Genomic DNA, 10,138 nt, shown 5'->3' on the forward strand with positions numbered 1-10,138 from the left:
CACTGAATATGTGAAGATTTTGAGGGTATCATGTTACCTAGTAATATTTATAATTGAGATTTACATGTAACTACTTTGAGTTTTTAACCAATATTGTCCTTATATATACATGGGATAGGTCTACTTCCGTCTTTTATATATATACCCTTACGCATCTTTAGTTCCTTAAGTTTGCTAAAGTGGAGCACTTTTGGTCTAGCTAACAAAATGGGGCTAACTTGGGGTTAAAACTAACGGCTGTGTACAGTGGCGGATGCAGGATTACCGTCAAGGGGATTCAAAAAAAGAAAAAAGTTAAAAAGATTGTGTTAAGGGGATTAAACCCCCTTGACTACTAAGCTATGCTGTGTTAAGGGGATTAAAACATAATATACAGATAAAAAATAGATTTTGCCTTAATTTTTTGGCGTTTGCCGCCCTTAATCAGCCCCTGCCTGTGTATCTCATGTACAAAGACCAGCACAAAACCTTTTTCACTTGAGTTTCTCTCTTTTGGAAACAAAGGAGAAAAAAGAAGCTTGTCCATTGGGATTTTTCTGCCAATTCATCACTGCTCTGTGTGTTATATCCTTATTTTACTATTTCTTTGAATTTCTTTATGATCTGGCTTTGAAAATCTGAATGTTCTTCATCGTATTCATCCTTCATTATTTAAATTTTATCTATTCACGCATTTAAATCAGATTCTGCAGATATATCTAATTAACCCATCTTCTTTTCTTTCTCCAACGAGCTGTAAACGGGTTAACTAAGTTTTCACAAAACAAAAAAAATTATTGGGAAAAAGAACTATTTCCAAGAAGACAAAAAAAGAAGCAAACTGTAAACTCTCTGAAACCTCAAACTACACAAAAATTTGCATTATATCCTCTGTCTTTCTCCTTCAAAGTTCCATAAAATATAAACAAAGAACCACACAAAAACAGAGAAAGGAAAGTTGAAAAAGAAACGCCTTTCAGTTTCACCAATTGTGGCTCACTAGCTTAGGCTTTGTTTTCTTTCTGTTTCACACCTGTTGATTTACGAAATTGACTTTTTTTTACCTATAAAATTACATTAAATCTTTTTAAGAAAAAGCTTAGATTCGTGAGGCATCATGACTGATGGAGAACGTAGGAAAAGGTTTTATAAGGTTTTACACAATCGTTAGCTTTTATTTCAAGTTAACCCCATATTGTTAGCTAGACTAAGGCCTCATTTGTTTGCACTTAATGAAGGTCTAAATCTTAATCATTCAGATCTCAGACATTAAATGCGGCTATTTTTAAAGTCTGAATCTTAATTATTCAGATCTTAATCATTAAGTGTGTTTGTGTTTTTTTACTTCACAGCCATTTAATGGGTCTGAAACTCTGAATAGGTCTGTATGATTAAGATCTATTACAGAGACTTAATTTCATTAAGATGCTATCATTCATATTCATTATTAGCTGCAGCCACCGCATGCCATTATTAACTGCCACTACACCGCCACCACCACCACCATCATCCACAATCATAGCTGCCATCATTATCGATTATCACCGTCCACCTTCCCCACCACTCCCACCGCCATCATTCTCAACCACAATCAACACTCATCCACCTCAACTACCACAACTAACCACCCCATCACCATTAACAACCAAAGCTAGCATTGCCCATCATTATAACCTACCACCACCCACCACCACCTTTCTCAATCACAATTATCACTACCACCTACCATTATTAACTATCACCACCAACTACCACCATCCTCAATCATAATCGCCACCACTACCAATCACCACTAGCTACTACCTTGAACCACCACCATCAACCAAAACTACCACCAACAACCGCCTCTAGTCGGCATTCACCCGTTAGCCATCACCACCAACAACTATCATATTTTTAAAAATTATATATTTTATTGATAGAATATTTGATTAATTAGTATTTTATTTGAATTTTATGTTTATTAATTTTCAAATAAATATAAATTTATACATTCAGATGTTAAAAATCAAATAGTCTTAATCATTTAGTATTCAGATCTTAATACACATCTTAATATTCAGATGTGTATTCAGATTTAGATGTCTTAATCTTAATACACATCTTGATATCCAGATGTGTATTCAGATTCAGACGTCTTAATCTTAAAAAAAAACAAATGAGGCCAAAGTGCTCCACTTTAACAAACTTAAGGGACGCAAGATACTCAGAGGTATATAAGGACAAAAAAGACCTATCTTAATAAATAAGGGATAATTTTGGCTAAAAACTCTAATTGTGTGATATATGGTCCGACTGTATAAATAACTTTATATTGTCAATGCATAAATTAAAACTCATCTAAACATATCATATGTGAAGGTTGCCTAATAATAACATATTTGTAATGAATTGAACTTTAAGCATGGATAGTATAAAAGTAATTTTGTGTTAATAGATCACTTATAAAATAATTACATGTACAAATGGCTACATAAAGTGAAATATACAATCTGAAAAATATGATGATTTTTCAGCTACATCAATATTATTTTTTCGAAAACACTAATAGTGTAAAATTTTCTTACGCTGACTATATAAATTAAACTTAATTGTAATTTATCCATATAGTGTATTTACTACACGTAAAAGGAAATTATCAAAGGATTAGATAAAGACCTAAAGAAAAGAAAAATGTGTTCAACCTACAATTCGTTTGATAGGCTAACCAATTAAATGTATGAAATTATGCCGCAAGCAATGAGATTAAAGCAAAGCCACCTAATACTTTGTTTGATGTAGATGAAATTGGAATAAAGAGAAACAGACAGTAAAATAAACAAATGCACTTGAATAACAGTAAAGAGGAAAAGTAAAGTGATTCTAATTGACGAATTCAAGCCTATTGATAATGGAGAGATGAACACAATCATTCTGCCAGCGTCTTGCTATAGTATTTAGAGAAAACCTCACTATATACCTATTAATTCCAAACTATTTACCCTTTAATGCCCAGACTCAAACTATTTACTATTCTTACCCATATTCCCCAAACTATTTACCCGCTAGTTGCTCCCATAGTCAAGGCTTCAATCACAAAAAGCTTAGCTTTACTAAGTTATTTGAAAAAATTGAACTAGGCTCTGGCCCCTTCCTCCTTTCCCTAATTGAGTAGTTTCCATGAACCATGCGATCAGAATTACATGTGGACAAAACTTACAAAATCATGGTGTGGATACTTTATTAAGTACAAGAGCAGATTACATCCCAAATCTGAATTTTTGTGTGTATTTGAATATCCACCATTGTTGGGCTTGAAGCTCAATTTTATTTTTGAAGATTTTTTATTTGATTCAAAGTGGGTGCTGTGAAATATTGCTTATAGTACCTTCTAGAAGTTCATACTGAAATTTGATAGCATTTGGACCTGATTTGAGGTGATTGAGATCGAAATTTTCAATTGAAAATCGAAGAAGAACACAGCTACAGTATACCACTACGGTATACAATATGCTGTAGGAGTATATAGCTATACTGCAACAGTACACTATTATAGTTTACAAAACAATATACCGCTACGGTATACTAATATACTATAGGAGTATATAGTTATACTGCAACAGTATACTATTATAGTATACAATATATTATTATGGTATACTGTAATAATATGCAAGATAATGTAACAATATGCTATAATAGTATACAATATACTATAATAGTATACTTATTACCCGTAAATTCACTTGCCTTTTCCTTTTTAATTTATTTTAACCTTTTACCAAGCGTGAGGGGAAAATTAAAAATGCAAAAAAAAATAAAAAAATATATAGTATGCTATATGATGTAATGATATACTCTGACAATTAGATCCTTTTAGAAATTTTTAAATTTTTTTATTGACAACTGATATTATTTTAGTTTAATAATTAAATTAAATTTTTTTTTCACTCATTGCGTACAATTGTATACCCTGTTGGTATAACTATATACTATACTGGTATCATATGTTAGTTAATATTTATTTGGTTGTATTAGCTACATTTAATTGGTACACAATTTGATTTTTCTTTAGTAATAATATAAAAAAAAATAATAAAAAAATAGTAAAAACAGTAAATGAAATTAGATTATGAAGAGAAAAAGAATATAAAAAAAAGAAGTTAAATGAAATTAGAAAAGAAAAAAAGATAAAAATAAGAAGAAAACGAGAAAAAAGAAAAGGAGAAAAGAAAAAAAAAGAAAAAAGAAAAGAAAATAAGCATAGAAATAAAAAAGAATTGGAGAATAAAGAAAAAATTCCCCACAAGTAGGAAATATAATTTGTTTATGGGTAGGAAAATAAATGGGTAGACAAGGGTAAATAATTTTGTTTTTGTGGGTAGCTGTGTCAAAACCCCGTATTTAGAGAAAACCTCACTATATACCTATTAATTCCAAACTATTTACCCTTTAATGCCCAGACTCAAACTATTTACTACTATTACCCATACTCCCCAAACTATTTACCCGCTAGTTGTTCCCATAGTCAAGACTTCAATCACAAAAAGCTTAGCTTTACTAAGTTATTTGAAAAAATTGAACTAGGCTCTGGCCCCTTCCTCCTTTCTCTAATTGAGTAGTTTCCATGAACCATGCGATCAGAATTACTTGTGGGTAGCTGTGTCAAAACCCCTAGTATTTATGTGTATTTCTGTTATGAACCAAGCTCACTCCATATGGCCTATGGGCTAGAAGTGGTGAATGAGACTGAGTCAGTAAAGATTGGACTAAGTAAAATATTTGAGAGTTTTATTTGGGATCCAGCCCATTTGGCAATTGGTTAAAAAAAGGACTATCAGATAGAAAGAGAGGGTTATGCCTATTCTTGAAGAAGAAAATGTCTGCTCCTCTCATCTCCTTGCTCTCTGTCTAAGCTTCTCATCTCCCTTCTTCTATGGTGTATTTTTGTCCTTTCATCCCTCTCTGTTATCTCTCAATTATCCTTTACTGTTTCATTGTAATTTCCAGTATTTATAAGTCCGTTCAGTGAATCAATATAGCTAGTTGGTTTGGTTGTTATTCGATTCGTTACAATTTCTCCGTGGTACAATAATGGGAGACGGGATTGCATTTATAGGCTAATCTAATTGTAACTGCTTCTTATATATATTTTCTCCTAAACGTTATAATATAAGAGTTGCATATAATTAAGAGAATAAAATCATGACCCCCGATCGTATTAAATGGCGGGTCGCGGATATCTCGGGGTTGCCGCTTAAGGGGTGCCTCGAGTCCGACCACCCGAAGAGAACATTCTGTATTTGTGTTGTCTACCCGAAGAGTGCAGCAATATGATGCTGATAGAGTTCTTCCGCAAAATGGGAATTCATAACCGATGAGACCTCTCGCAGCTGATTCTTCTGAGAAAAGGAAGAGAAGGGAGAGGTAAGTACTGGGTAATTGTTAGAACCAAAATATCTACCCACTTTTTCTTCATTAAATTCACACGGCTTTGCCCTTCTTTATAAACAAAAGATAACATTCGTCAAAGTTGTTGTGCCAATCTGTGGCATTCCAGCACAAAGACAAAATTTGAAGGTAATTTGCTAAAATATGCTAATGTTTGTATAGATTTTCTTCATATTTGTTTTGCTTGTTTTATATGAATTTTCTTTAGAATTGTTGGATATTTTAGATAGTTTTAAAACTTATGGATAAAAGTCACGTTTTATGTTTTTTCAAAAAAGAAAAAGTGAAGTATATTTTAAAAATTATGTCCAAATAAATTTTCATCTTTAAACCAAATTCACCCAAATCAAAATTTTAAAAGAAATTTGGAAATATATAGTCAAACACTAGCTTAATATCACTAAAAGGTGAATTAGCAAAGAAATTGATTTCACATTATTCAAGGCGCGCGAGAAGGTGAATTTATTTTTAAACGCTGACCAAAATTTTCACCTGTCATCATTTTATTGGTCGTTACATTTATTTACACCTATTAGTTGATTTAATGTAATACTAATCCTTTTAATTTTAATATTTTCTTTTCCTTATTTTCCTTATTTTATTTCTTTTTCTTTTCTACTCTCTCTTTTTCCCTTTCTGTTTTCTCTTTCCTCCATTGTCGAGGAAGACCACCACCACCAAACCACTGTACAAACATCTATCACCACCAGAATAAAAATACTCATCCTTATCTTGTGCCATAGTCCTCACCGAAGAGTTTGCTTCTTGGCCCAATTGAGGCCTCAACGATAATTTATCATCAATGACAATAACATATGCTTTATAAGAAGTTTTTCTTTTTTTTGGGCAATGCGATAACTATAGAATAAAATTTTTAAGAAAAGAAGGAATTCTGTTATCTGATCAAAACTTTTACAGATTCATCAGCTGTTTTTTTTCCTTCTTTTATTATTGTTTGTGCTTAACCCAAAAAATAATTTTTAAGGTCAAAGCAATTAATTTTATATGACGGGCCACCAGCAATCGATTCGATCCGAAAAATATACATTTTCGCTAATACAACATGATAGAAGTGAGAAACAAATTCAATAACAAATAATATAATAAAAATAAAGCAGAGAAGAAATAATTCTTATTGGATGATCCTTGATAGGATGATAAGCCGAACAGAGCTTGAAGATCTGAATTATGGCTAACTTGGGAGCAAGATGTTATGAATTACAATATATGGAATTGTAGAGAAGAAAATTAGATGGTTACAATGGTGGTAAACCGTCTCTATTTGTTGAACTAGATCTAGTTAACTATTCTCCTTGGATTATGGGTTCATTATGAGCATTTACTCAATCCATTCGTTACTTTTGGAAGACTTGTAACAACTGGGTAAATGCTGGAATTTCGTAACAGATGAGTTAATTCCGTAACTGATGAGTCAATCCCGTACCCGTTGAGTCAATCCCATACCTGTTGAGTCAATTTCGTCGCTGATTGCCTTGTTCTTCCCCGTTACAACCATTTATTGCATTTATTGTACGTTACATAATTGATTTGTAACTAATGACGTATTGATAGTAAATCCTATGTAATTCAGGATTAATTGATTCTTTTCTCATTTATAATGTTACGCGACACCTTCCTGAGATTCCTTGGAATGGCGACGTAAGGCTAAGCAACTGATGTCAGTATAGTTACTATCCGCCAACTAGGGTCCCCTCCGTATGCTAGACGAGATTGTCAGTGTCGTACGGGAAAACCAATGTCAAGAGCAATTGAGAGAACAAAAATGAGAATTGAGAATGAAAGAAAGCTTGATTGCATTAATGAAAGCTATTTTAGAAAAGCAACACGGTGTCGGGGGGGGGGGGGGGAGACACCAGTACAAAGAATTGTTTGCTTGCTAGAAAGTTTGATTGCTTGATCCCCCCTAATAGTGCTTAAAAAAATAAATCAAAGTTACAAAACTTGACCTAACTAAGCTAGAGAATCATAATGGAAGTACATGAAATAAAACTACTCTATATTTATAATGAAAAGGACTTAGTTTTCTACGAGGTAGAAACATGTCCGTTGTCAGCAACCTTGTCTTTGGCATCAAGGTCTGCACGTGCGGCAATGTTGGCATCTGCCTGCGGTTGGGCGCTGGCGAGGATTATCGGTGGGGCGACAGAGGCATATGCGCGCTTGTCACTTGGCGCAGCCAAGACTACGAATCCGTCCATGGCGCTAGGCATTGGGAGGCTTGCTAGGACGCCATGGGGCGCGTCTAAGGGGTCATGCAGCATGGATGTAAAGCCGCCCATGACATTCTCCTCCACTTGAGTGGCGACGTCCTCGGCACCGTACTTGCAAGATAATCATCAATTAGGCTCTTTTAGGCTTTGAGGTTTGTTCCGCTCTCCCAAGTATTCTCCTCTGCATCACAGCCCTGCCATTTCACCAAGAACTCTTGGTGATCTTTCCTTGAGGCGTGAATAACTCGATCATCAAGAATAGCTTCAGCAAGCCTTTTCCCAGTTGAGTTGGGGTCCCGAATACTGGGTATTGTGAGTTGGCTCCGTGAAGGATCCTCCATATCTTCCCGAAAAGGTTTCAGAAAACTGACATGGAAAACGGGATGGATTTTCCACCAAGCTGGGTTATCCACCCGGTATGAAACTTTCCCAATGCGCCTTTCAGTGGACAAGGGTCCAATGTATTTTTGCAATAGGCGAGGGTCATGGACCCCTGCAAACAAGTACCGCTTTGGAATTTTGACCATCACTTTGTATCCTACTTGGTATTCAACAAAGCGACGATTTTGATCAGCATGCCTCTTTATCCGCTTTTGGGCTTTGACAAGATAGCTCCGCACTATCCCCAAATTTTGCTTCCATTATTTTGGGAAGCTAGCAGCTCGAGGAGATTTTGACATGTTTGGTGCATTCATGGTGTGTGGGAGTAGCGGTTGCTATCCGGTAACAATTTCAAAAGCGCTTTTGTTTGTATTAGAGCTCTTTTGTGAACTGAAACACAGTTGAGCAGCATCCAGAAGCTTCACCCAATTCTTCTGTGATCCGGTTACAAAGTGGCGGAGATATTCCTCCAGCATGCCATTGAACCGCTTCGTTTGGTCATCAGATTGCGGATGCCAACTTGAGTTGTGACTCAGTTTTGACCCGAGGCACTTAAAGAGTTGGGTCCAAAAGTTGCCAGTGAAGCGTGAGTGGTGATCACTAACGATGTCTTTAGGCAGGCCCCAATATTTGACGACATGAGAGAAGAAGAGTCGAGCTGTATCCTCTACTGATATGTATTGTGGGGCTGCTATAAAGGTAGCATACTTGGAAAAACGATCCACGACAACCAAGATAGTTGTGAGATCTCTGATCTTGGGCAATCTAGTGATGAAATCCAGGGAAACGCTTTCCCAAGGTCTCTTTGGGACAACCAGTGGTTCCAAGAGTCCCGCTTGTGTCAAACGGTCCGACTTGTCCTTCTGGCATACTAGATAAGTCCTCACATACTGAGCGACGTCATCGACCATTTGAGGCCAATAATATGTATGGCGAAGTAATGCCATGGTGCGTTCTTCACCTGGATGGCCGTACCACAAAGTATCGTAACATTCCGCCAGAAGAGTCCTTCGCAGATCTCCTCCTTTAGGAACATAAAGTCGGTTTCATTTCACTTTCAGGAAACCATCTTCCATGTAGAACTGGTGAGTCTTGCCCTGTCCTACCAAATCAACCAAATACTGTGTAGCATGATCCTTGATGAGTAGATCATGTATATGATATTATATGGTGGTGGCTACTTCGCTCCCCCTTAGGGTGGCAAGTAGGCACACTGATGCTACATCAGCTCTCCGACTGAGCGCATCAGCAACATGATTAGTCTTCCCACTTCGGTACTCCAAGTTGAAGTGAAATTCCGCTAGGAGTTCCTTCCATCTAGCCTGTCGACCATTCAGCTTCGGTTGGGTCATGAAATGACTAACAACTGTGTTGTCACTCTTGACCATGAATGGGGTTCCCAGCAGATAGTGCCTCCAAAGGCGTAAGTAATGAACGACAACAACCAATAATTCTTTCTCGTGGGCGGAATAGCGCCGCTCTGCATCCTTCAGCTTCCGTCTCTCGTACGCTACAGGATGCCCATCTTATAGCAAGACTCTACCAAGGGCATAGTCGGAGGCATCCGTTTGTACCTCAAATGGCTTAGCCAAATCAAGGAGGGCCAAGACGGGGCTACTAGACATAAACACTTTCAATGCGTTGAAGGCCTCCGCTCGTGTTACAACCCATATTCACATACGTTAGTTCATGCCATAAGGTCGTCGACGTAAATCCATGAAGAGATTATCTTTAAGATGATAAGAGGTTAATCCTATTGGTCTTAAATGATACAAAGGTGTATAAGGGTGGTTAACAAGTATTAGAAGTTAAACGAATCAAGGATGTTGTCAGCCGTATTTTTGGGTAAACCTAGGGGTGCTTAATACTATCAAGAGGTCATATTTTAAGGTATATGAATCATAAAATATCCGTATCATAGTCTTGAAGTCAAACGAGTTATGAAACAAAAGTCGACAAGAGTTGTTGCAACTTAAGTTCATAGTTTTACTTAAACTTTAGGTCAAATGTTATTAAGCTTTTCTCCCAATATACTTGGAATTACGGGGTGATCTACCCACCAAATTGAAGATCTATGAGTCTAGTTTCCAATGCATTAAACTTTTTATCAATACGAC

The 10,138-nt window shown here is 36.0% G+C and overlaps 1 protein-coding gene across 1 annotated transcript; it reads right to left on the reverse strand.

Moving 5' to 3' along the window:
* Positions 1-7,454: 7,454 nt before the first annotated feature.
* On the reverse strand, positions 7,455-9,409 carry LOC109221369. The gene is made up of 4 exons (XM_019385852.1): positions 9,234-9,409; positions 8,983-9,045; positions 7,886-8,006; positions 7,455-7,751 (listed from the first exon to the last, which is right to left on the reverse strand). The coding sequence occupies exons 1-4, from the start codon at positions 9,407-9,409 to the stop codon at positions 7,455-7,457; spliced, it is 657 nt and encodes a 218-aa protein (XP_019241397.1).
* Between the last annotated feature and the right edge of the window lie 729 nt (positions 9,410-10,138).

Source organism: Nicotiana attenuata, unplaced genomic scaffold (genome assembly GCF_001879085.1).
Source record: "Nicotiana attenuata strain UT unplaced genomic scaffold, NIATTr2, whole genome shotgun sequence".
Classification (NCBI taxonomy): domain Eukaryota; kingdom Viridiplantae; phylum Streptophyta; class Magnoliopsida; order Solanales; family Solanaceae; genus Nicotiana; species Nicotiana attenuata.

Coding starts and splice junctions, on each gene's coding strand:
- LOC109221369 (XM_019385852.1), bottom strand. CDS start 9,409: ATGGTCAAGAGTGACAACACAGTTGTTAGTCATTTCATGACCCAACCG. Junction 9,046..9,233: donor AGAGCTGATGTAGCATCAGT/GTGCCTACTTGC, acceptor ATGTTCCTAAAG/GAGGAGATCTGCGAAGGACT. Junction 7,752..7,885: donor AAGCTATTCTTGATGATCGA/GTTATTCACGCC, acceptor TTATCTTGCAAG/TACGGTGCCGAGGACGTCGC.